The sequence below is a fragment of the Oncorhynchus keta genome, chromosome 37 (assembly GCF_023373465.1).
Source record: "Oncorhynchus keta strain PuntledgeMale-10-30-2019 chromosome 37, Oket_V2, whole genome shotgun sequence".
Classification (NCBI taxonomy): Eukaryota; Metazoa; Chordata; class Actinopteri; order Salmoniformes; family Salmonidae; genus Oncorhynchus; species Oncorhynchus keta.
Window position 1 is genome coordinate 28,923,166 of NC_068457.1, and position 26,252 is coordinate 28,949,417.

Below are 26,252 nucleotides of genomic sequence, written 5' to 3' on the forward strand. Positions count from 1 at the left end.
GCAAACGAGGATCGGATGTCATCGACCTTCTTTTCAAAATGGTTGACGAAGTCATCTGCAGAGAGGGAGGAGGGAGGGGGGAGGATTCAGGAGGGAGGAGAAGGTGGCAAAGAGCTTCCTAGGGTTAGAGGCAGATGCTTGGAATTTAGAGTGGTAGAAAGTGGCTTTAGCAGCAGAGACAGAGGAGGAAAATGTAGAGAGGAGGGAGTGAAAGGATGCCAGGTCCGCAGGGAGGCGAGTTTTCCTCCATTTCCGCTCGGCTGCCCGGAGCCCTGTTCTGTGAGCTCGCAATGAGTCGTCGAGCCACGGAGCGGGAGGGGAGGACCGAGCCGGCCTGGAGGATAGGGGACATAGGGAGTCAAAGGATGCAGTAAGGGAGGAGAGGAGGGTTGAGGAGGCAGAATCAGGAGATAGGTTGGAGAAAGTTTGAGCAGAGGGAAGAGAAGATAGGATGGAAGAGGAGAGAGTAGCGGGGAGAGAGAGCGAAGGTTGGGACGGCGCGATACCATCCGAGTAGGGGCAGTGTGGGAAGTGTTGGATGAGAGCGAGAGGGAAAAGGATACAAGGTAGTGGTCGGAGACTTGGAGGGGAGTTGCAATGAGGTTAGTGGAAGAACAGCATCTAGTAAAGATGAGGTCAAGCGTATTGCCTGCCTTGTGAGTAGGGGGAAGGTGAGAGGGTGAGGTCAAAAGAGGAGAGGAGTGGAAAGAAGGAGGCAGAGAGGAATGAGTCAAAGGTAGACGTGGGGAGGTTAAAGTCGCCCAGAACTGTGAGAGGTGAGCCGTCCTCAGGAAAGGAGCTTATCAAGGCATCAAGCTCATTGATGAACTCTCCGAGGAACCTGGAGGGCGATAAATGATAAGGATGTTAAGCTTGAAAGGGCTGGTAACTGTGACAGCATGGAATTCAAAGGAGGCAATAGACAGATGGGTAAGGGGAGAAAGAGAGAAAGACCACTTGGGAGAGATGAGGATCCCGGTGCCACCACCCCGCTGACCAGAAGCTCTCGGGTGTGCGAGAACACGTGGGCGGACGAGGAGAGAGCAGTAGGAGTAGCAGTGTTATCTGTGGTGATCCATGTTTCCGTCAGTGCCAAGAAGTCAAGGGACTGGAGGGAGGCATAGGCTGAGATGAACTCTGCCTTGTTGGCCGCAGATTGGCAGTTCCAGAGGCTACCAGAGACCTGGAACTCCACGTGGGTCGTACGCACTGGGACCACCAGGTTAGGGTGGTCGCGGCCACGCGGTGTGGAGCGTTTGTATGGTCTGTGCAGAGAGGAGAGAACAGGGATAGACAGACACATAGTTGACAGGCTACAGAAAAGGCTACGCTAATGCAAGGAAATTGAATGACAAGCGGACTACACGTCTCGAATGTTCAGAAAGTTAAGCTTACGTAGCAAGAATCTTATTGACTAAAATGATTAAAATGATACAGTACTGCTAAAGTAGGCTAGCTGGCAGTAGCTGCGTTGTTGACACTACACTAATCAAGTCGTTCCGTTGAGTGTAATAATTTCTACAGTGCTGCTGTTCGGGGCTAGCTGGCTAGCTAGCAGTGTTGTTTACGTTACGTTGAGTTAAAAGAACGACAATAGCTGGCTAGCTAACCTAGGAAATCGGTCTAGACTACACAATTATCTTTGAAACAAAGACGGCTATGTAGCTAGCTATGTAGCTAGCTACGATCAAACAAATCAAACCGTTGTACTGTAATGAAATGAAAATGTGATACTACCTGTGAATGCGACCGGGTTGTTGGCTGGTGATATAGACCTCTACCCACCAACATGGTTGGTGATATAGACCTCTCTACCCACCTACATGGCTGGTGATATAGACCTCTCTACCCACCAACATGGCTGGTGATATAGACCTCTCTAACCACCAACATGGCTGGTGATATAGACCTCTACCCACCAACATGGCTGGTGATATAGACCTCTACCCACCAACATGGCTGGTGATATAGACCCACCAACATGGCTGGTGATATAGACCTCTACCCACCTAACATGGCTGGTGATATAGACCTCTACCCACCAACATGGCTGGTGATATAGACCTCTCTACCCACCAACATGGCTGGTGAGATAGACCTCTCTACCCACCAACATGGCTGGTGATATAGACCTCTCTACCCACCAACATGGCTGGTGATATAGACCTCTACCCACCTACATGGCTGGTGATATAGACCTCTACCCACCAACATGGCTGGTGATATAGACCTCTACCCACCTACATGGCTGGTGATATAGACCTCTACCCACCAACATGGCTGGTGATATAGACCTCTACCCACCTACATGGCTGGTGATATAGACCTCTACCCACCAACATGGCTGGTGATATAGACATGGCTGGTGATGATATAGATATAGACCTCTCTACCCACCTACATGGCTGGTGATATAGACCTCTACCCATGGCTGGTGATATAGACCTCTCTACCCACCAACATGGCTGGTGATATAGACTTCTCTACCCACCAACATGGCTGGTGATATAGACCTCTACCCACCAACATGGCTGGTGATATAGACCTCTACCCACCTACATGGCTGGTGATATAGACCTCTACCCACCTACATGGCTGGTGATATAGACCTCTACCCACCAACATGGCTGGTGATATAGACCTCTCTACCCACCAACATGGCTGGTGATATAGACCTCTCTACCCACCAACATGGCTGGTGATATAGACCTCTCTACCCACCAACATGGCTGGTGATATAGACCTCTACCCACCAACATGGCTGGTGATATAGACCTCCCCCACCAACATGGCTGGTGATATAGACCTCTACCCACCCACATGGCTGGTGATATAGACCTCTACCCACCAACATGGCTGGTGATATAGACCTCTACCCACCAACATGGCTGGTGATATAGACCTCTACCCACCAACATGGCTGGTGATATAGACCTCTACCCACCAACATGGCTGGTGATATAGACCTCTACCCACCTACATGGCTGGTGATATAGACCTCTACCCACCTACATGGCTGGTGATATAGACCTCTACCCACCTACATGGCTGGTGATATAGACCTCTACCCACCTACATGGCTGGTGATATAGACCTCTCTACCCACCTACATGGCTGGTGATATAGACCTCTACCCACCAACATGGCTGGTGATATAGACCTCTACCCACCAACATGGCTGGTGATATAGACCTCTCTACCCACCAACATGGCTGGTGATATAGACCTCTCTACCCACCAACATGGCTGGTGATATAGACCTCTACCCACCAACATGGCTGGTGATATAGACCTCTACCACCAACATGGCTGGTGATATAGACCTCTACCCACCAACATGGCTGGTGATATAGACCTCTACCCACCACATGGCTGGTGATATAGACCTCTCTACCCACCAACATGGCTGGTGATATAGACCTCTCTACCCACCAACATGGCTGGTGATATAGACCTCTACCCACCTACCCACCAACATGGCTGGTGATATAGACCTCTACCCACCAACATGGCTGGTGATATAGACCTCTACCCACCAACATGGCTGGTGATATAGACCTCTACCCACCAACATGGCTGGTGATATAGACCTCTACCCACCTACATGGCTGGTGATATAGACCTCTACCCACCAACATGGCTGGTGATATACCCACCTACATGGCTGGTGATATAGACCTCTCTACCCACCAACATGGCTGGTGATATAGACCTCTACCCACCAACATGGCTGGTGATATAGACCTGGCTGGTGATATAGACTCTACCCACCAACATGGCTGGTGATATAGACCTCTACCCACCAACATGGCTGGTGATATAGACCTCTACCCACCAACATGGCTGGTGATATAGACCTCTACCCACCAACATGGCTGGTGATATAGACCTCTCTACCCACCAACATGGCTGGTGATATAGACCTCTCTACCCACCAACATGGCTGGTGATATAGACCTCTACCCACCAACATGGCTGGTGATATAGACCTCTACCCACCAACATGGCTGGTGATATAGACCCACCTCATGGCTGGTGATATAGACCCACCCAACATGGCTGGTGATATAGACCTCTCTACCCACCAACATGGCTGGTGATGGTCTCTACCCACCAACATGGCTGGTGATATAGACCCACCTCATGGCTGGTGATATAGACCTCTCTACCCACCAACATGGCTGGTGATATAGACCTCTACCCACCTACATGGCTGGTGATATAGACCTCTCTACCCACCTACATGGCTGGTGATATAGACCTCTACCCACCTACATGGCTGGTGATATAGACCTCTCTACCCACCTACATGGCTGGTGATATAGACCTCTACCCACCAATGTCAATCTACCCTCATTTGGCGAGTGTGTTTATTTTAAGCCCTGTGTTCGTGGGATAATGTCAAATGTCCTCCGGCAGATTCTGATTGTTGCCTCAGCAGTGAAGTTGGCCCATCGGTGGTTTGTCACTACCTCTGGTGTGACTGTAGAAACAGCACCACAGTTACCAGGTCATGCAATGTGTTTAAGCAGTAAGGCCCGTCCGTAGGAGGTGTGGAATATGGGCCAATTACACCAAGGCTAAGGGCTGTTCTTAAGCACGACGCAACACTGAGTGCCTGGATACAGCCATTAGCCGTGGTATATTGACCATATACCCCAAACCCCAGAGGTTCCTTATTGCTATTATAAACTGGTAACAAACATAATTAGAGCAGTAAAAATACATGTTTTATCATACCCGTGGTATATGATCTGATATACCCTGTCTGTCAGCCAATCAGCATTCAGCGCTCGAACCACCCAGCTTATAATACTCTATAAAAACTTGTTAACAGAGAGTGGGTGTGATGGTTTTTGACTTCCTGCTTCCTGTCCCTGCAGAGTGTGGAGCGGCCTTCACCAGTAAGCTGGAGGGGATGTTTAAGGACATGGAGCTCTCCAAAGACGTTATGATCCAGTTCAAGCAGGTGAACACAGACTCCTCCATGTCACTGAAGTCCTTACTGTAGTATACATTTACCACCAGTGAATCATCTGACTTGAGGCCGTGTTGTCGTCACCCCTCCGTGACGCTCGTCCCTCAACCAATCAGTCTTGTGGAACTCGTATTTTGAATATTTAGTGTCCGTTTATTTTTCAAAAACCTAACAGAAGGAAAGGAAACGGGTCGCCGTCTCCTGGACAAGTTGTGTGTCAGGACGTTGGTCTCTAGTGCCCTGACTGGACAAGTTGTGTGTCAGGACGTTGGTCTCTAGTGCCCTGACTGGACAAGTTGTGTGTCAGGACGTTGGTCTCTAGTGCCCTGACTGGACAAGTTGTGTGTGCCCTGACTGGACAGGTTGTGTGTCAGGACGTTGGTCTCTAGTGCCCTGACTGGACAAGTTGTGTGTCAGGACGTTGGTCTCTAGTGCCCTGACTGGACAAGTTGTGTGTCAGGACGTTGGTCTCTCTAGTGCCCTGACTGGACAAGTTGTGTGTCAGGACGTTGGTCTCTAGTGCTGTTGTGTGTCAGGGCCTTGACTGGACAAGTTGTGTGTCAGGACGTTGGTCTCTAGTGCCCTGACTGGACAAGTTGTGTGTCAGGGCGTTGGTCTTGTGTCAGGACGTTGGTCTCTAGTGCCCTGACTGGACAAGTTGTGTGCCCTGACAGGTGTGTCAGGACGTTGGTCTCTAGTGCCCTGACTGGACAAGTTGTGTGTCAGGGCGTTGGTCTCTAGTGCCCTGACTGGACAAGTTGTGTGTCAGGACGTTGGTCTCTAGTGCCCTGACTGGACAGTGCCCTGTGCCCTGACTGGACAAGTTGTGTGTCAGGACGTTGCCCTGACTGGACTCTTGGTCTCTAGTGCCCTGACTGGACAAGTTGTGTGTCAGGGCGTTGGTCTCTAGTGCCCTGACTGGACAAGTTGTGTGTCAGGACGTTGGTCTCTAGTGCCCTGACTGGACAAGTTGTGTGTCAGGACGTTGGTCTCTAGTGCCCTGACTGGACAAGTTGTGTCAGGACGTTGGTCTCTAGTGCCCTGACTGGACAAGTTGTGTGTCAGGACGTTGGTCTGACTGACTGGACAAGTTGTGTGTCAGGACGTTGGTCTCTAGTGCCCTGACTGGACAAGTTGTGTGTCAGGACGTCTCTAGTGCCCTGACTGGACAAGTTGTGTGTCAGGACGTTGGTCTCTAGTGCCCTGACTGGACAAGTTGTGTGTCAGGACGTTGGTCTCTAGTGCCCTGACTGGACAAGTTGTGTGTCAGGACGTTGGTCTCTAGTGCCCTGACTGGACAAGTTGTGTGTCAGGACGTTGGTCTCTAGTGCCCTGACTGGACAAGTTGTGTGTCAGGACGTTGGTCTCTAGTGCCCTGACTGGACAAGTTGTGTGTCAGGACGTTGGTCTCTAGTGCCCTGACTGGACAAGTTGTGTGTCAGGACGTTGGTCTCTAGTGCCCTGACTGGACAAGTTGTGTGTCAGGACGTTGGTCTCTAGTGCCCTGACTGGACAAGTTGTGTGTCAGGACGTTGGTCTCTAGTGCCCTGACTGGACAAGTTGTGTGTCAGGACGTTGGTCTCTAGTGCCCTGACTGGACAAGTTGTGTGTCAGGACGTTGGTCTCTAGTGCCCTGACTGGACAAGTTGTGTGTCAGGACGTTGGTCTCTAGTGCCCTGACTGGACAAGTTGTGTGTCAGGACGTTGGTCTCTAGTGCCCTGACTGGACAAGTTGTGTGTCAGGACGTTGGTCTCTAGTGCCCTGACTGGACAAGTTGTGTGTCAGGACGTTGGTCTCTAGTGCCCTGACTGGACAAGTTGTGTGTCAGGACGTTGGTCTCTAGTGCCCTGACTGGACAAGTTGTGTGTCAGGACGTTGGTCTCTAGTGCCCTGACTGGACAAGTTGTGTGTCAGGACGTTGGTCTCTAGTGCCCTGACTGGACAAGTTGTGTGTCAGGACGTTGGTCTCTAGTGCCCTGACTGGACAGGTTGTGTGTCAGGACGTTGGTCTCTAGTGCCCTGACTGGACAGGTTGTGTGTCAGGACGTTGGTCTCTAGTGCCCTGACTGGACAGGTTGTGTGTCAGGACGTTGGTCTCTAGTGCCCTGACTGGACAAGTTGTGTGTCAGGACGTTGGTCTCTAGTGCCCTGACTGGACAAGTTGTGTGTCAGGACGTTGGTCTCTAGTGCCCTGACTGGACAAGTTGTGTGTCAGGACGTTGGTGCCCTGACTGGACTTGTGTGTCAGTTGGTCTCTAGTGCCCTGACTGGACAAGTTGTGTGTCAGGACGTTGGTCTCTAGTGCCCTGACTGGACAAGTTGTGTGTCAGGACGTTGTCTGACTGGACAAGTTGTGTGTCAGTGCCCTGACTGGACAAGTTGTGTGTCAGGACGTTGGTCTCTAGTGCCCTGACTGGACAAGTTGTGTGTCAGGACGTTGGTCTCTAGTGCCCTGACTGGACAAGTTGTGTGTCAGGCCCTGACGTTGGTCTCTAGTGCCCTGACTGGACAAGTTGTGTGTCAGGACGTTGGTCTCTAGTGCCCTGACTGGACAAGTTGTGTGTCAGGACGTGCCCCCTGACTGGACAAGTTGTGTGTCAGGACGTTGGTCTCTAGTGCCCTGACTGGACTGGACAAGTTGTGTGTCAGGACGTTGGTCTCTAGTGCCCTGACTGGACAAGTTGTGTGTCAGGACGTTGGTCTCTAGTGCCCTGACTGGACAAGTTGTGTGTCAGGACGTTGGTCTCTAGTGCCCTGACTGGACAAGTTGTGTGTCAGGACGTTGGTCTCTAGTGCCCTGACTGGACAAGTTGTGTGTCAGGACGTTGGTCTCTAGTGCCCTGACTGGACAAGTTGTGTGTCAGGCCCTGACGTTGGTCTCTAGTGCCCTGACTGGACAAGTTGTGTGTCAGGGACATGTTGTGTGTCGTGCCCTGACTGGACAAGTTGTGTGTCAGGGCGTTGGTCTAGTGCCCTGACTGGACAAGTTGTGTGTCAGGACGTTGGTCTCTAGTGCCCTGACTGGACAAGTTGTGTGTCAGGACGTTGGTCTCTAGTGCCCTGACTGGACACGTTGTGTGTCAGGACGTTGGTCTCTAGTGCCCTGACTGGACAAGTTGTGTGTCAGGACGTTGGTCTCTAGTGCCCTGACTGGACAAGTTGTGTGTCAGGACGTTGGTCTCTAGTGCCCTGACTGGACAAGTTGTGTGTCAGGACGTTGGTCTCTAGTGCCCTGACTGGACAAGTTGTGTGTCAGGACGTTGGTCTCTAGTGCCCTGACTGGACAAGTTGTGTGTCAGTTGTGTGTCAGGGCGTTGGTCTCTAGTGCCCTGACTGGACAAGTTGTGTGTCAGGACGTTGGTCTCTAGTGCCCTGACTGGACAAGTTGTGTGTCAGGACGTTGGTCTCTAGTGCCCTGACTGGACAAGTTGTGTGTCAGGACGTTGGTCTCTAGTGCCCTGACTGGACAAGTTGTGTGTCAGGACGTTGGTCTCTAGTGCCCTGACTGGACAAGTTGTGTGTCAGGACGTTGGTCTCTAGTGCCCTGACTGGACAAGTTGTGTGTCAGGCCCTGACGTTGGTCTCTAGTGCCCTGACTGGACAAGTTGTGTGTCAGGACGTTGGTCTCTAGTGCCCTGACTGGACAAGTTGTGTGTCAGGACGTTGGTCTCTAGTGCCCTGACTGGACGTTGGTCTCTAGTGCCCTGACTGGACAAGTTGTGTGTCAGGACGTTGGTCTCTAGTGCCCTGACTGGACAAGTTGTGTGTCAGGACGTTGGTCTCTAGTGCCCTGACTGGACAAGTTGTGTGTCAGTGCCCTGACTGGACGTTGTGTCTCTAGTGCCCTGACTGGACAAGTTGTGTGTCAGGACGTTGGTCTCTAGTGCCCTGACTGGACAAGTTGTGTGTCAGGGCGTTGGTCTCTAGTGCCCTGACTGGACAAGTTGTGTGTCAGGACGTTGGTCTCTAGTGCCCTGACTGGACAAGTTGTGTGTCAGGACGTTGGTCTCTAGTGCCCTGACTGGACAAGTTGTGTGTCAGGACGTTGGTCTCTAGTGCCCTGACTGGACAAGTTGTGTGTCAGGACGTTGGTCTCTAGTGCCCTGACTGGACAAGTTGTGTGTCAGGACGTTGGTCTCTAGTGCCCTGACTGGACAAGTTGTGTGTCAGGGCGTTGGTCTCTAGTGCCCTGACTGGACAAGTTGTGTGTCAGGACGTTGGTCTCTAGTGCCCTGACTGGACAAGTTGTGTGTCAGGACGTTGGTCTCTAGTGCCCTGACTGGACAAGTTGTGTGTCAGGACGTTGGTCTCTAGTGCCCTGACTGGACAAGTTGTGTGTCAGGACGTTGGTCTCTAGTGCCCTGACTGGACAAGTTGTGTGTCAGGGCGTTGGTCTCTAGTGCCCTGACTGGACAAGTTGTGTGTCAGGACGTTGGTCTCTAGTGCCCTGACTGGACAAGTTGTGTGTCAGGACGTTGGTCTCTAGTGCCCTGACTGGACAAGTTGTGTGTCAGGACGTTGGTCTCTAGTGCCCTGACTGGACAAGTTGTGTGTCAGGACGTTGGTCTCTAGTGCCCTGACTGGACAAGTTGTGTGTCAGGACGTTGGTCTCTAGTGCCCTGACTGGACAAGTTGTGTGTCAGGACGTTGGTCTCTAGTGCCCTGACTGGACAAGTTGTGTGTCAGGACGTTGGTCTCTAGTGCCCTGACTGGACAAGTTGTGTGTCAGTGCCCTGACTGGACGTTGTGTCAGGACTAGTGCCCTGACTGGACAAGTTGTGTGTCAGGGACAAGTTGTGTGTCAGTTGGTCTCTAGTGCCCTGACTGGACAAGTTGTGTGTCAGGACGTTGGTCTCTAGTGCCCTGACTGGACAAGTTGTGTGTCAGGACGTTGGTCTCTAGTGCCCTGACTGGACAAGTTGTGTGTCAGGACGTTGGTCTCTAGTGCCCTGACTGGACAAGTTGTGTGTCAGGACGTTGGTCTCTAGTGCCCTGACTGGACAAGTTGTGTGTCAGGGCGTTGGTCTCTAGTGCCCTGACTGGACAAGTTGTGTGTCAGGACGTTGGTCTCTAGTGCCCTGACTGGACAAGTTGTGTGTCAGGACGTTGGTCTCTAGTGCCCTGACTGGACAAGTTGTGTGTCAGGACGTTGGTCTCTAGTGCCCTGACTGGACAAGTTGTGTGTCAGGACGTTGGTCTCTAGTGCCCTGACTGGACAAGTTGTGTGTCAGGACGTTGGTCTCTAGTGCCCTGACTGGACAAGTTGTGTGTCAGGACGTTGTGTGTGCCCTGAGGACGTTGGTCAGGACGTCTCTAGTGCCCTGACTGGACAAGTTGTGTGTCAGGACGTTGGTCTCTAGTGCCCTGACTGGACAAGTTGTGTGTCAGGACGTTGGTCTCTAGTGCCCTGACTGGACAAGTTGTGTGTCAGGAGTGCCCTGTGGACAAGTTGTGTCAGGACGTTGGTCTCTAGTGCCCTGACTGGACAAGTTGTGTGTCAGGACGTTGGTCTCTAGTGCCCTGACTGGACAAGTTGTGTGTCAGGACGTTGGTCTCTAGTGCCCTGACTGGACAAGTTGTGTGTCAGGAGTGCCCTGACTTGTGTCTCTAGTGCCCTGACTGGACAAGTTGTGACTGTGCCCTGACTGGACAAGTTGTGTGTCAGGACGTTGGTCTCTAGTGCCCTGACTGGACAAGTTGTGTGTCAGGACGTTGGTCTCTAGTGCCCTGACTGGACAAGTTGTGTGTCAGGACGTTGGTCTCTAGTGCCCTGACTGGACAAGTTGTGTCAGACTGGACAAGTTGTTGGTCTCTAGTGCCCTGACTGGACAAGTTGTGTGTCAGGACGTTGGTCTCTAGTGCCCTGACTGACAAGTGGAGGACGTTGGATCTCTAGTGCCCTGACTGGACAAGTGTGTGTCAGGACGTTGGTCTCTAGTGCCCTGACTGGACAAGTTGTGTGTCAGGACGACTGGACAAGTGTGTCAGGGAAATCTAGTGCCCTGACTGGACAAGTTGTGTGTCAGGACGTTGGTCTCTAGTGCCCTGACTGGACAAGTTGTGTGTCCCTGACTGGACAAGTTGTGTGTCAGGACGTTGGTCTCTAGTGCCCTGACTGGACAAGTTGTGTGTCAGGGACAAGTTGGTCTCTAGTGCCCTGACTGGACAAGTTGTGTGTCAGGACGTTGGTCTCTAGTGCCCTGACTGGACAAGTTGTGTGTCAGGACGTTGGTCTCTAGTGCCCTGACTGACAAGTTGTGTGTCAGGACACTGTGCCGTTGGTCTTGACTGGACAAGTTGTGTGTCAGGACGTTGGTCTCTAGTGCCCTGACTGGACAAGTTGTGTGTCAGGACGTTGGTCTCTAGTGCCCTGACTGGACAAGTTGTGTGTCAGGACGTTGGTCTCTAGTGCCCTGACTGGACAAGTTGTGTGTCAGGACGTTGGTCTCTAGTGCCCTGACTGGACAAGTTGTGTGTCAGGACGTTGTGTGCCCTGACTGGACAAGTTGTGAAGTCAGGACGTTGGTCTCTAGTGCCCTGACTGGACAAGTTGTGTGTCAGGACGTTGGTCTCTAGTGCCCTGACTGGACAAGTTGTGTGTCAGAACGTTGGGACCCTGACTGGACAATTGGTGTCAGGAGTGCCCTGACTGGACAAGTTGTGTGTCAGGACGTTGGTCTCTAGTGCCCTGGACAAGTGTGTCAGGACGTTGGTCTCTACCCTGACTGGACAAGTTGTGTGTCAGGACGTTGGTCTTAGTGCCCTGACTGGACAAGTTGTGTGTCAGGACGTTGGTCTCTAGTGCCCTGACTGGACAAGTTGTGTGTCAGGACGTTGGTCTCTAGTGCCCTGACTGGACAAGTTGTGTGTCAGGACGTATCAGCCCTGACTGGACAAGTGTGTCAGGACGTTGGTCTCTAGTGCCCTGACTGGACAAGTTGTGTGTCAGGACGTTGGTCTCTAGTGCCCTGACTGGACAAGTTGTGTGTCAGGACGTTGGTCTCTCTAGTGCCCTGACTGGACAAGTTGTGTGTCAGGACGTTGGTCTCTAGTGCCCTGACTGGACAAGTTGTGTGTCAGGACGTTGGTCTCTAGTGCCCTGACTGGACAAGTTGTGTGTCAGGACGTTGGTCTCTAGTGCCCTGACTGGACAAGTTGTGTGTCAGGACGTTGGTCTCTAGTGCCCTGACTGGACAAGTTGTGTGTCAGGACGTTGGTCTCTAGTGCCCTGACTTTCAGCTGTGGAGCTGTTGTCGTTAGCTAGCTTACTGACATGGCTACAGTTGAAGTCGAGAAGTTTACATACACGGAGGTTGGAGTCATTAAAACTTGTTTTTCAACCACTCCACAAAGTTCTTGTTCACCAACTATAGTTTTGGCAAGTTGGTTAGGACATCTACTTTGTGCATCACACAAGTTATTTTTCCAACAATTGTTTACAGACAGATTATTTCACTTTTTAATTCACTGTATCACAATTCCAGTGGGTCAGAAGATTACATACAGTAAGTTGACTGTGCCTTTAAACAGCTTGTAAAATTCCAGAAGATTATGTCATTGCTTTAGAAGCTTCTGATAGGCTAATTGACATCATTTGAGTCAATTGGAGGTTTCCCTGTGGATGTATTTCAAGGCCTACCTTCAAACGCAGTGCCTCGTTGCTTGACGACATGGGAAAATCAAAAGAAATCAGCTAAGACCTCAGAAAAAACAACTGTAGACCTCCACAAGTCTGGTTTATCCTTAGGAGCAATTTCCAAACACCGGAAGGTACCACGTTCATCTGTACAAACAATAGTAAGCAAGTATAAACACCATGGGACCACGCAGCCGTTATACCGCTCAGAAAGGAGATGCATTCTGTCTCCTAGAGATGAACGCACTTTTGTGTGAAAAGTGCAAATCAATCCCACAACAGCAGCAAAGGACCATGTGAAGATGCTGGAGGAAACGGGTACAAAAGTATTTATATCCACAGTAAAACAAGTCCTATATCGACAACCTGAAAGGCTGCTCAGCAAGGAAAAAGCCACTGCTCCAAAACCGCCATAAAAAGCCAGACTACAGTTTGCAACTGCACATGGGGACAAAGATCGTACTTTTTGGAAAAATGTCCTCTGGTCTGATGAAACACAAATCAAACTGTTTGGCCATAATGACCATCGTTATGTTTGGAGGAAAAAGAGGGAGGCTTGCAAGCCGAAGAACACCATCCCAAACGTGAAGCACGGGGATGGCAGCATCATGTTGTGGAGGTGCTTTGCTGCAGGAGGGACTGGTTCGCTTCACAACATGGATGGCATGAGGCTGGAAAATTATGTGGATATATTGAAGCAACATCTCAAGACATCAGTTAGGATGTTAAAGATTGGTCGCAAATGGGTCTTCCAAATGGACAATGACCCCAAGCATACTTCCAAAGTTGTGGCAAAATGGCTTAAGGACAACAAAGTCAAGGTATTGGAGTGGCCATCACAAAGCCCTGACCTCAATCCTATAGAAAATTTGTGGGCAGAACTGAAAAGGCGTGTGCAAGCAAGGAGGCCTACAAACCTGACTCAGTTACACCAGCTCTGTCAGGAGGAATGGGCCACAATTCACCCAACTTATTGTGGGAAGCTTGTGGAAGGCTACCCAAAACATTTAACCCAAGTTAAACAATTTAAAGGCAATGGTACCAAATGCTAATTGAGTGTATGGAAACATCTGACCCACTGGGAATGTGATGAAAGAAATAAAAGCTGAAATAAATAATTCTCTCTATTATTCTGACATTTCACATTATTAAAATAAAGTGGTGATCCTAACTGACCTAGGACAGGGAATTTTCACTCGGATTAAATGTCAGGAATGTAAATGTATTTGGCTATGGTGTCATGTAAACCTCCGACTTCAACCGTGTGTGTGTCAGCTGTACAACTGAATGCATTCAACTGAAATGTGTCTTCATTTAACCCACCCCCTCTGAATCAGAGAGGTGCTTGGGGGGGGCTGCCTTGATCCACATCAACGTCAATCAGCATTTTGTTAGTTTAGATTCATTTTGACAGTTTTATGGCAGAAGTGGGATTCAGCAGATGTCACCTTGGTAATATGTTCTCATGTTAGACAGCAAATTGTAGCTAAACTGCTTTGGAGCTATCCCATTAGCTTATTGTAGCTAAACTGCTTTTGAGCTATCCCATTAGCTTATTGTAGCTAAACTGCTTTTGAGCTATCCCATTAGCTTATTGTAGCTAAACTGCTTTGGAGCTATCCCATTAGCTTATTGTAGCTAAACTGCTTTTGAGCTATCCCATTAGCTTATTGTAGCTAAACTGCTTTGGAGCTATCCCATTAGCCTTTTGCGAGATAAGAGAGAGATCTGTGCAGTCACAAACAACTCTCTATCGGATGTAAAAAAAAAAAATGCGATGACACAAGATAGCAATCAATCGTTGAAACGGGTTCATACCAATATGGGAAGATAAAGGACACAAACACTGAGCAATATTACTACTGTAATATATTGATTTACCACAGAGAATCATGTTTAACATCTCTACCAATTGGGGTAATCCAATGATGTTTACATTTGTTCCCAGATGGATTCAAATGATTTCTTGAATTAAGGAATTCTCAATTTACACCATTTTCCCAAAAATTAAGGATTTGATTGTCTCACACAACAGGACATTAATGTATTTTATTCCAGTATTGAACAAGGTTGTGTCCACCAGTACATGAATCTATTGAATCAGGTTGTCTGTCTCCCCCAGTACACCCAGAACCAGAGTGAACCCAGCCAGCTGGAGCTGACGGTCAACATCCTCACCATGGGCTACTGGCCCTCCTACACTCCTATGGAGGTCCACCTGCCCCCTGAGGTATGTCTGTCTGTGTGTGGTTGGGTAGTGTGTATGCTGGGTTTTATGGAGCCTATATAAATTCCCCCCCTCCTCCTCCTCGCTCTTCCCCCTCCTCCTCGCTCTTCCCCCTCCTCCTCGCTCTTCCCCCTCCTCCTCGCTCTTCCCCCTCCTCCTCGCTCTTCCCCCTCCTCCTCGCTCTTCCCCCTCCTCCTCGCTCTTCCCCCTCCCTCGCTTGCTCTTCCCCCTCGCTCTTCCGCCTCCCTCGCTCTTCCGCCTCCCTCCCTCGCTCTTCCCCCCACCCCTCGTCTTCCCCCTCCTAAATGTCGCTTTATCTTCCCCTCGCTCTTCCGCCTCCCTCGCTCTTCCGCCTCCCTCCCTCGCTCTTCCCCCTCCCCTCCCTCGCTCCTCGCTCTTCCCAGATGGTGAAGCTCCAGGAGGTATTCAAGCTGTTCTACCTGGGGAAACACAGTGGCAGGAAGCTCCAGTGGCAGCCCACCCTGGGCCACGCTGTTCTGAAGACTGAGTTTAAAGAGGTGAGCCTGAAAGGTTTCCCTAGAACAGTGTGGGTATTTGAGGACCGGAGAAGCACTGTCCTAGAAGTTGGGCGGCGTTCTTTGAAATGTCAAATTTCTAATGAGTCTTTTACCAAGGAGCTTCAGGTGTCTCTGTTCCAGACGTGTCTCTGTGTGTCTGTCTACAGAGTAAGAAGGAGCTGCAGGTGTGTCTGTTCCAGACGTGTCTCTGTGTGTCTGTCTACAGGGTAAGAAGGAGCTGCAGGTGTCTCTGTGTGTCTGTCTACAGGGTAAGAAGGAGCTGCAGGTGTCTCTGTTCCAGGCGTGTCTGTGTCTGGGGGTAAGAAGGAGCTCTGCAGTGGTTCCAGGTGTTCTGTCTGTCTGTCTACAGTGGCAGCTCTGTTCCAGACCCTGGGTTACAGCTGTGTCTCTGTTCCAGACTGTCTCTGTTTGTCTAAAGAAGGAGCTGCAGGTGAGCTCTGTTCTGTTCCAGAGTGTCTCTGTCTGTCTATCTACAGGGTAGAACAGGTGTCTGTTCCAGACGTGTATTGTGTGTCTGTCCAGGGTAAGAAGGAGCTGCAGGTGTTGTGTGTCTCTGTGTCTGTCTACAGGGTAAATGTGCATTTCTATTCCAGAGTGTCTGTGTGTCTGTCTACAAGGGAGCTGCAGGTGTCTCTGTTCCAGACGTGTCTCTGTGTGTCTGTCTACAGGGTAAGAAGGAGCTGCAGGTGTCTGTTCCAGACGTGTCTCTGTGTGTCTGTCTACAGGGTAAGAAGGAGCTGCAGGTCTCTGTTCCAGACGTGTCTCTGTGTGTCTGTCTACAGGGTAAGAAGGAGCTGCAGGTCTCTGTTCCAGACGTGTCTCTGTGTGTCTGTCAACAGGGTAAGAAGGAGCTGCAGGTGTCTGTTCCAGACGTGTCTCTGTGTGTCTGTCTACAGGGTAAGAAGGAGCTGCAGGTGTCTCTGTTCCAGACGTGTCTCTGTGTGTCTGTCTACAGGGTAAGAAGGAGCTGCAGGTGTCTCTGTTCCAGACGTGTCTCTGTGTGTCTGTCTACAGGGTAAGAAGGAGCTGCAGGTGTCTCTGTTCCAGACGTGTCTCTGTGTGTCTGTCTACAGGGTAAGAAGGAGCTGCAGGTGTCTGTTCCAGACGTGTCTCTAACTGTGTCTGTCTACAGGGTAAGAAGGAGCTGCAGGTGTCTGTTCCAGACGTGTCTGTCTACAGGGTAAGAAGGAGCTGCAGGTGTCTGTTCCAGACGTGTCTCTAACTGTGTCTGTCTACAGGGTAAGAAGGAGCTGCAGGTGTCTGTTCCAGACGTGTCTCTAACTGTGTCTGTCTACAGGGTAAGAAGGAGCTGCAGGTGTCTCTGTTCCAGACGTTGGTGCTATTGATGTTCAACGAGGGGGAGGAGTTCAGCGTGGAGGAGATCAAATCAGCCACTGGCATAGGTACAGCTTCTCTGTCTGTCTGTCTGTCTTCATAGGTACAGCTTCTCTGTCTGTCTGTCTGTCTTCATAGGTACAGCTTCTCTGTCTGTCTGTCTGTCTTCATAGGTACAGCTTCTCTGTCTGTCTGTCTTCATAGGTACAGCTTCTCTGTCTGTCTGTCTTCATAGGTACAGCTGTCTGTCTGTCTGTCTTCATAGGTACAGCTGTCTGTCTGTCTGTCTTCATAGGTACAGCTTCTCTGTCTGTCTGTCTTCTGTCTTCATAGGTACAGCTTCTCTGTCTGTCTGTCTTCATAGGTACAGCTTCTCTGTCTGTCTGTCTGTCTTCATAGGTACAGCTTCTCTGTCTGTCTGTCTTCATAGGTACAGCTTCTCTGTCTGTCTGTCTTCATAGGTACAGCTTCTCTGTCTGTCTGTCTTCATAGGTACAGCTTCTCTGTCTGTCTGTCTTCATAGGTACAGCTTCTCTGTCTGTCTGTCTTCATAGGTACAGCTTCTCTGTCTGTCTGTCTTCATAGGTACAGCTTCTCTGTCTGTCTGTCTTCATAGGTACAGCTTCTCTGTCTGTCTTCATAGGTACAGCTTCTCTGTCTGTCTTCTGTCTGTCTTCATAGGTACAGCTTCTCTGTCTGTCTGTCTTCATAGGTACAGCTTCTCTGTCTGTCTGTCTGTCTGTCTTCATAGGTACAGCTTCTCTGTCTGTCTGTCTTCATAGGTACAGCTTCTCTGTCTGTCTGTCTTCATAGGTACAGCTTCTCTGTCTGTCTGTCTTCATAGGTACAGCTTCTCTGTCTGTCTTCATAGGTACAGCTTCTGTCTGTCTGTCTTCATAGGTACAGCTTCTGTCTGTCTGTCTTCATAGGTACAGCTTCTCTGTCTGTCTGTCTTCATTAGTACAGCTTCTCTGTCTGTCTGTCTTCATTAGGTACAGCTTCTCTGTCTGACTGTCTTCATTAGGTACAGCTTCTCTGTCTGACTGTCTTCATTAGGTACAGCTTCTCTGTCTGACTGTCTTCATTAGGTACAGCTTCTCTGTCTGACTGTCTTCATAGGTACAGCTTCTCTGTCTGACTGTCTTCATAGGTACAGCTTCTCTGTCTGTCTGTCTTCATAGGTACAGCTTCTCTGTCTGTCTGTCTTCATAGGTACAGCTTCTCTGTCTTCATAGGTACAGCTCTGTCTTCTGTCTTCATAGGTACAGCTTCTCTGTCTGTCTGTCTTCAGGTACAGTACAGCTTCTCTGTCTGTCTGTCAGCTTCAGGTACAGCTTCTGTCTGTCTGTCTTCATAGGTACAGCTTCTCTGTCTGTCTGACTGTCTGTCTTCATAGGTACAGCTTCTCTGTCTGTCAACAGCTTGTCTGTCTTCATAGGTACAGCTTCTGTCTGTCTCTGTCTTCATAGGTACTTCATTAGGTACAGCTTCTCCCTCTGTCAATGTCTGTCTTCATACTGTCTGTCTTCATAGGTACAGCTTCTCTGTCTGTCTGTCTTCATAGGTACAGCTTCTCTGTCTCTGTCTGTCTTCAGGTACAGCTTCTCTGTCTGTCTGTCTTCATAGGTACAGCTTCGTCTGTCTGTCTTCTTCATAGGTACAGCTCTGTCTTCTTCATAGGTACAGCTTCTCTGTCTGTCTGTCTTCATAGGTACAGCTTCTCTGTCTGTCTGTCTTCATAGGTACAGCTTCTCTGTCTGTCTTCATAGGTACAGCTTCTCTGTCTGTCTTCATAGGTACAGCTTCTCTGTCTGTCTGTCTTCATAGGTACAGCTTCTCTGTCTGTCTGTCTTCATAGGTACAGCTTCTCTGTCTGTCTGTCTTCATAGGTACAGCTTCTCCGTCTGTCTGTCTTCTCTGTCTGTCTTCATAGGTACAGCTTCTGTCTGTCTGTCTCTTCATTAGGTACAGCTTCTCCCTCTGTCAATCTGACTGTCTGTCTTCATAGGTACAGCTTCTCTGTCTGTCTTCATAGGTACAGCTTCTCCCTCTGTCTGTCTGACTGTCTTCATAGGTACAGCTTCTCCCTCTGTCTGACTGTCTGTCTTCATAGGTACAGCTTCTCCCTCTGTCTGACTGTCTGTCTTCATAGGTACAGCTTCTCATTTTGTCTGACTGTCTGTCTTCATAGGTACAGCTTCTGTCTCTGTCTGGCTTCATAGGTACAGCTTCTCCCTCTGTCTGACTGTCTGTCTTCATAGGTACAGCTTCTCCCTCTGTCTGTCTGACTGCCTTCATAGGTACAAAAAGGTGTACATAAATTTTCTCTGGTCCTTTCCTTAGATTAAACTAACTACTCTCCTTATTTATCTCTAGTTTAGATTGATTCTGATCCCCTTCAGCCAATGGTGGCAGCTGGTGTTACTGGGCTCCGACACAATGAACAAGACATTACAGACTGATTTTACAATGTACCAACATTTAAACATTAACATGTAGTCTTGTTTGTCATTGTAACCAGAGGGCTAATATTAATACTATGCATGCCAGTCTCTCTTGGCTGAGAGTTGAGGAAAGACTGACTGCATCACTTCTTGTTTTTATAAAAACACATTGTGTTGGAAATTCCAAATTGTTTGCTTAGTCAACTTACACCAGACATGCCACCAGGGGTCTTTTCAGAGTCCCCAGGTCCAGAACAAATGAGAAGTACAGTATTATACAGAGCCATGACTGCATGGAACTCTTCTGTCTTATGGAGAGCAAGTGGACGGCAAAGCAACAAATTAAGCATCGGCACCTCGCCTCTCCCCATGTGACCTAGAGCAATACGCTCTTTTGTGGTTATGAACAATTTCTGGGCTCTTATTTCTGCTCATGAAACATGAAACCAACACTTGTTGCGTTTTTATTTTTTGTTCAGTATCGAGAAGAAGAAAAAAAAATGTACAGGACTTTGAGAGCGGCCCTGCGGTACACCACACTACACTACATGTTTGGCATTAGAGAAGGTTCTATTAGATTGCCATATCATAGGTATTTCTCAACAACCGGTTAGGGTCAATAATATCAAAGGCAGTACAGTACAGCTCCTGTAGTCTTATCCATTTCTTTTAAGCAGTCATCAGTAATTCGTGTCAGTGCCGCCCGTACATGTTGAGTGCCCTTCTAATCACCTCTCTTCTACATTAATCTCATTGCGTATTTGGGGTAAATAACATTTTGGCTCATTCATGAAATGCATGTCATTTCTCCAATTGAACTTGATGTATATGGAAGTAGTGTAACCGTGATCTGTGTCCCCGTTCCGTCCCCAGAGGAGGGTGAGTTGAGGCGTACCCTGCAGTCTCTGGCCTGTGGGAAGGCGCGCGTCCTCAATAAGAGTCCCCGGGGGAAGGACATAGAAGACGGAGACCGCTTCAACTTCAACAACGACTTCAGACACAAACTGTTCCGCATCAAGATCAACCAGATTCAGATGAAGGAAACGGTAGGGTTAACACCTCTCTCTCTGTGAAGGAAGCGGTAGGGTTAACACCTCTCTCTCTGTGAAGGAAACGGTAGGGTTAACACCTCTCTGTCTCTGTGAAGGAAACGGTAGGGTTAACACCTCTCTCTCTGTGAAGGAAACGGTAGGGTTAACACCTCTCTGTCTCTGTGAAGGAAACGGTAGGGTTAACACCTCTCTCTCTGTGAAGGAAACGGTAGGGTTAACACCTCTCTGTCTCTGTGAAGGAAACGGTAGGGTTAACACCTCTCTCTCTGTGAAGGAAACGGTAGGGTTAACACCTCTCTCTCTGTGAAGGAAGCGGTAGGGTTAACACCTCTCTCTCTGTGAAGGAAACGGTAGGGTTAACACCTCTCTCTCTGTGAAGGAAACGGTAGGGTTAACACCTCTCTCTCTGTGAAGGAAACGGTAGGGTTAACACCTCTCTCTCTGTGAAGGAAACGGTACGCTTAACACCCCTCTGTCTCTGTGAAGGAAATGGTAGGGTTAACACCTCTCTCTCTGTGAAGGAAACGGTACGCTTAACACCCCTGTCTCTGTGAAGGAAACGGTAGGCTTAACACCTGTCTCTGTGAAGGAAATGGTAGGGTTAACACCTCTCTCTCTGTGAAGGAAACGGTAGGGTTAACGCCTCTGTCTCTGTGAAGGAAACGGTAGGGTTAACACCCCTCTGTTCTGTCTCTGAAGGAAACGGTAGGGTTAACGCCTCTCTGTCTCTGTGAAGGAAACGGTAGGGTTAACACCTCTCTGTCTCTGTGAAGGAAACGGTAGGGTTAACACCTCTCTGTCTCTGTGAAGGAAACGGTAGGGTTAACACCTCTCTGTCTCTGTGAAGGAAACGGTAGGGTTAACACCTCTCTGTCTCTGTGAAGGAAACGGTAGGGTTAACACCTCTCTGTCTCTGTGAAGGAAACGGTAGGGTTAACACCTCTCTGTCTCTGTGAAGGAAACGGTAGGGTTAACACCTCTCTGTCTCTGTGAAGGAAACGGTAGGGTTAACACCTCTCTGTCTCTGTGAAGGAAACGGTAGGGTTAACACCTCTCTGTCTCTGTGAAGGAAACGGTAGGGTTAACACCTCTGTCTCTGTGAAGGAAACGGTAGGGTTAACACCTCTCTGTCTCTGTGAAGGAAACGGTAGGGTTAACACCTCTGTCTCTGTGAAGGAAACAGTAGGGTTAACACCTCTCTGTCTCTGTGAAGGAAACGGTAGGGTTAACACCTCTCTGTCTCTGTGAAGGAAACGGTAGGGTTAACACCTCTCTGTCTCTGTGAAGGAAACGGTAGGGTTAACACCTCTCTGTCTCTGTGAAGGAAACGGTAGGGTTAACACCTCTCGGTCTCTGTGAAGGAAACGGTAGGGTTAACACCTCTCTGTGAAGGAAACGGTAGGGTTAACACGTCTCTCTGAAGGAAACGGTAGGGTTAACACGTCTCTCTGTGAAGGAAACGGTAGGGTTAACACCTCTCGGTCTCTGTGAAGGAAACGGTACATTGTCAAGTCTGTGCCTGCCTGTTGAACAGAAAGGAGTGCTGACTCTAATCATTGTGTCTGTTATATCAGACTAATTCATCCATATAATGGTGCTTTCCACTGAGGGTTGCCACTCCGGGTTCCCGTCAGTTAAATCTTATTGCCTAAGTTTTGAGTTCCTCCCTTGCCCATCATTGGAGGAAGTGTGGCCATCATGCATTCACACAGTCAACTCTCGAGTTGGAGTCATTTTATTCAGGAAGTGAAACATTCACAGAAAATAAATGGTGAATTACAGTTGATGTGTCTGTGTGTCTGTCTGTGTGTCTGTGTGTCTGTGTGTGTCTGTGTGTCTGTGTGTCTGTGTGTTCAGGTAGAGGAGCAGGTGAGCACCACAGAGCGTGTGTTGATGTGTCTGTGTGTCTGTGTGTCTGTGTGTTCAGTTTGAAGAGCAGGTGAGCACCACAGAGCGTGTGTTGATGTGTCTGTGTGTCTGTGTGTTCAGGTAGAGGAGCAGGTGAGCACCACAGAGCGTGTGTTGATGTGTCTGTGTGTCTGTGTGTTCAGTTTGAAGAGCAGGTGAGCACCACAGAGCGTGTGTTGATGTGTCTGTGTGTCTGTGTGTTCAGGTAGAGGAGCAGGTGAGCACCACAGAGCGTGTGTTGATGTGTCTGTGTGTCTGTGTGTCTGTGTGTCCAGGTAGAGGAGCAGGTGAGCACCACAGAGCGTGTGTTGATGTGTCTGTGTGTCTGTGTGTCCAGGTAGAGGAGCAGGTGAGCACCACAGAGCGTGTGTTGATGTGTCTGTGTGTCTGTGTGTTCAGGTAGAGGAGCAGGTGAGCACCACAGAGCGTGTGTTGATGTGTCTGTGTGTCTGTGTGTTCAGTTTGAAGAGCAGGTGAGCACCACAGAGCGTGTGTTGATGTGTCTGTGTGTCTGTGTGTCTGTGTGTTGATGTGTCTGTGTGTCTGTGTGTTCAGGTAGAGGAGCAGGTAGAGCACCACAGAGCGTGTGTTGATGTGTCTGTGTGTCTGTGTGTTCAGTTTGAGGAGCAGGTGAGCACCACAGAGCGTGTGTTGATGTGTCTGTGTGTCTGTGTGTTCAGTTTGAAGAGCAGGTGAGCACCACAGAGCGTGTGTTGATGTGTGTCTGTGTGTCCAGGTAGAGGAGCAGGTGAGCACCACAGAGCGTGTGTTGATGTGTCTGTGTGTCTGTGTGTCCAGGTAGAGGAGCAGGTGAGCACCACAGAGCGTGTGTTGATGTGTCTGTGTGTCTGTGTGTCCAGGTAGAGGAGCAGGTGAGCACCACAGAGCGTGTGTTGATGTGTCTGTGTGTCTGTGTGTTCAGTTTGAAGAGCAGGTGAGCACCACAGAGCGTGTGTTGATGTGTCTGTGTGTCTGTGTGTTCAGGTAGAGGAGCAGGTGAGCACCACAGAGCGTGTGTTGATGTGTCTGTGTGTCTGTGTGTTCAGTTTGAAGAGCAGGTGAGCACCACAGAGCGTGTGTTGATGTGTCTGTGTGTCTGTGTGTTCAGGTAGAGGAGCAGGTGAGCACCACAGAGCGTGTGTTGATGTGTCTGTGTGTCTGTGTGTCTGTGTGTCTGTGTGTTCAGTTTGAAGAGCAGGTGAGCACCACAGAGCGTGTGTTGATGTGTCTGTGTGTCTGTGTGTGTGTGTTCAGGTAGAGGAGCAGGTGAGCACCACAGAGCGTGTGTTGATGTGTCTGTGTGTCTGTGTGTTGATGTGTCTGTGTGTCTGTGTGTTCAGTTTGAGGAGCAGGTGAGCACCACAGAGCGTGTGTTGATGTGTCTGTGTGTTCAGGTTGAAGAGCAGGTGAGCACCACAGAGCGTGTGTTGATGTGTCTGTGTGTCTGTGTGTTCAGTTTGAAGAGCAGGTGAGCACCACAGAGCGTGTGTTGATGTGTCTGTGTGTTCAGTTTGAAGAGCAGGTGAGCACCACAGAGCGTGTGTTGATGTGTCTGTGTGTCTGTGTGTTCAGTTTGAAGAGCAGGTGAGCACCACAGAGCGTGTGTTGATGTGTCTGTGTGTCCAGGTAGAGGAGCAGGTGAGCACCACAGAGCGTGTGTTGATGTGTCTGTGTGTCTGTGTGTCCAGGTAGAGGAGCAGGTGAGCACCACAGAGCGTGTGTTGATGTGTCTGTGTGTCCAGGTAGAGGAGCAGGTGAGCACCACAGAGCGTGTGTTGATGTGTCTGTGTGTTCAGTTTGAAGAGCAGGTGAGCACCACAGAGCGTGTGTTGATGTGTGTCTGTGTGTCCAGGTAGAGGAGCAGGTGAGCACCACAGAGCGTGTGTTGATGTGTCTGTGTGTTCAGTTTGAAGAGCAGGTGAGCACCACAGAGCGTGTGTTGATGTGTGTCTGTGTGTCCAGGTAGAGGAGCAGGTGAGCACCACAGAGCGTGTGTTGATGTGTCTGTGTGTCCAGGTAGAGGAGCAGGTGAGCACCACAGAGCGTGTGTTGATGTCTGTGTGTCCAGGTAGAGGAGCAGGTGAGCACCACAGAGCGTGTGTTGATGTCTGTGTGTCCAGGTAGAGGAGCAGGTGAGCACCACAGAGCGTGTGTTGATGTGTCTGTGTGTCTGTGTGTCCAGGTAGAGGAGCAGGTGAGCACCACAGAGCGTGTGTTGATGTGTCTGTGTGTCTGTGTGTCCAGGTAGAGGAGCAGGTGAGCACCACAGAGCGTGTGTTGATGTGTCTGTGTGTCTGTGTGTCCAGGTAGAGGAGCAGGTGAGCACCACAGAGCGTGTGTTTCAGGACAGACAGTACCAGATCGACGCGGCCGTTGTCCGCATCATGAAGATGAGGAAGACCCTGGGCCACAACCTGTTGGTGTCAGAACTATACAACCAGCTCAAGTTCCCCGTCAAGGTACTCTTTCATTTTCACTCTCTCTCTCTCTCTCTCGTTGCTTTTGTTCTTTTTTCCTACCCTGAAATATAGTCACATCAGTCATTCACATCAAGTAAACTGCACTGTACACCCTCAGCTCTAAGCTGCATACCCTTCAGTGTCATTCCTCTGTGTGTTCTCTCTCCTCTGTGTGTTCTCTCTCCTCTGTGTGTTCTCTCTCCTCTGTGTGTTCTCTCTCCTCTGTGCGTTCTCTCTCCTCTGTGCGTTCTCTCTCCTCTGTGCGTTCTCTCTCCTCTGTGCGTTCTCTCTCCTCTGTGCGTTCTCTCTCCTCTGTGCGTTCTCTCTCCTCTGTGCGTTCTCTCTCCTCTGTGCGTTCTCTCTCCTCTGTGTGTTCTCTCTCCTCTGTGTGTTCTCTCTCCTCTGTGTGGTCTCTCTCCTCTGTGTGGTCTCTCTCCTCTGTGTGGTCTCTCTCCTCTGTGTGGTCTCTCTCCTCTGTGTGGTCTCTCTCCTCTGTCATTCCTCTGTGTGTTCTCTCTCCTCTGTGTGTTCTCTCTCCTCTGTGCGTTCTCTCTCCTCTGTCATTCCTCTGTGTGTTCTCTCCTCAGCCTGGAGACCTGAAGAAGCGGATTGAGTCGCTGATTGACAGAGACTACATGGAGAGAGACAAGGAGAGTCCCAACCAGTACCACTATGTGGCCTGAGGGGGGCGCCACCTCCATCCTCCACCCCTCCGGTGCCCTGCCAGTGGGCTCAGCGAGTCAGCATCAGCTGGCCCTGATATAGCCCCATCTCTCCTTGAACTGCCTCACCGCCCCTCCCCCCCCTGCTTCTGGGGCCAGTCTGGAGGCCAGTGCCAAACCTGGTCCAACACCAGCCCAGCCAACACCACCCTCATTGGGGGACTCAGAGCAGGCTGGGTCCTGGGGCTGGAGGAGTCTGTCTGGTGGGTGGAAGGCCGGCCGGCACACATCATCCGCTGACGACGCTAACAACGAGAACAATGTAGCACTTTCTCAAATGTGTTGTTTTGGGAGGGGGGTGGGGTGGGTGGGGTCTGTCCACATCTATCTGTCTCAGTTCCACTGTAGTTTAGCTCCTGTTGATTATTCAGGTTTTTTCTGTGAGGTAACATAACATGTACCAGCCTGGGGTAACACTGGCAGTGTTGTCAGACAGGGAACAGGTTGGGGGGTTCACATGGATACCGATTACAAGGAGTGACGAGGGGAGGGATGCTTTTGGGTCGGGGGACACTCTCTCCTGTATTTTGACCAACACTTTCCACGCTCTGAATTTTGTAGACCAGATTGTATTCTTTGTAAGAGAGAGAAAGGAAACATGAATAAATTGATATTTAATGAAGTTAATTCATGGTGTGAACATCAAATGGACTTAGGAGTTGTGTGTAACAGGGGTGTGACTGAGGAGTTGTGTGTAACATAGTGGTGTGACTGAGTAGTTGTGTGTAACATAGGGGTGTGACTGAGTAGTTGTGTGTAACAGGGGTGTGACTGAGTAGTTGTGTGTGACTGAGTAGTTGGTTGACCCTGTGAGAAGAAATCCTCGACTGAATCTCAAGTGTTCTCTGTTAATACTTTCAAATGTCTTCACCAACATGATGTTTCTGTCTATGGAGGGAGCTACAGGCTGACAGGGCATGGCTCTAGGCCAGGCTGACAGGGCATGGCTCT

The 26,252-nt window shown here is 49.8% G+C and overlaps 1 protein-coding gene and 3 long non-coding RNA genes across 24 annotated transcripts in view; 3 read left to right on the forward strand and 1 right to left on the reverse strand.

The window, feature by feature from the left end:
• cul4a (cullin 4A) overlaps positions 1 to 25,928 on the forward strand; it is a 49,787-nt gene extending 23,859 nt beyond the window's left edge. The window contains exons 13-24 of one of the 21 annotated variants that reach the window (XM_052500138.1): positions 4,884 to 4,969; positions 14,738 to 14,845; positions 15,247 to 15,360; positions 16,679 to 16,784; positions 20,034 to 20,206; positions 22,326 to 22,395; positions 23,105 to 23,178; positions 23,821 to 23,928; positions 23,985 to 24,038; positions 24,095 to 24,188; positions 24,365 to 24,579; positions 25,167 to 25,928. In XM_052500138.1, the coding sequence (XP_052356098.1) occupies positions 4,884 to 4,969; positions 14,738 to 14,845; positions 15,247 to 15,360; positions 16,679 to 16,784; positions 20,034 to 20,206; positions 22,326 to 22,395; positions 23,105 to 23,178; positions 23,821 to 23,928; positions 23,985 to 24,038; positions 24,095 to 24,188; positions 24,365 to 24,579; positions 25,167 to 25,262 (1,298 nt within the window). In that variant the 3' untranslated portion in view covers positions 25,263 to 25,928. The other 20 variants (XM_052500139.1, XM_052500140.1, XM_052500142.1 and 17 more) reach the window with 20 other exon arrangements.
• On the forward strand, positions 16,821 to 17,926 carry LOC127916858 (uncharacterized). Its single transcript, XR_008096350.1, has 3 exons — positions 16,821 to 16,854; positions 17,429 to 17,467; positions 17,561 to 17,926. It is a non-coding gene; the product is annotated as an uncharacterized LOC127916858 (long non-coding RNA).
• Positions 18,440 to 20,015, forward strand: LOC127916857 (uncharacterized). Its single transcript, XR_008096349.1, has 3 exons — positions 18,440 to 18,751; positions 18,830 to 18,868; positions 18,939 to 20,015. It is a non-coding gene; the product is annotated as an uncharacterized LOC127916857 (long non-coding RNA).
• LOC127916856 (uncharacterized) lies at positions 21,155 to 21,714 on the reverse strand. The gene is made up of 3 exons (XR_008096348.1): positions 21,655 to 21,714; positions 21,408 to 21,592; positions 21,155 to 21,300 (listed from the first exon to the last, which is right to left on the reverse strand). It is a non-coding gene; the product is annotated as an uncharacterized LOC127916856 (long non-coding RNA).
• Positions 25,929 to 26,252: the final 324 nt, after the last annotated feature.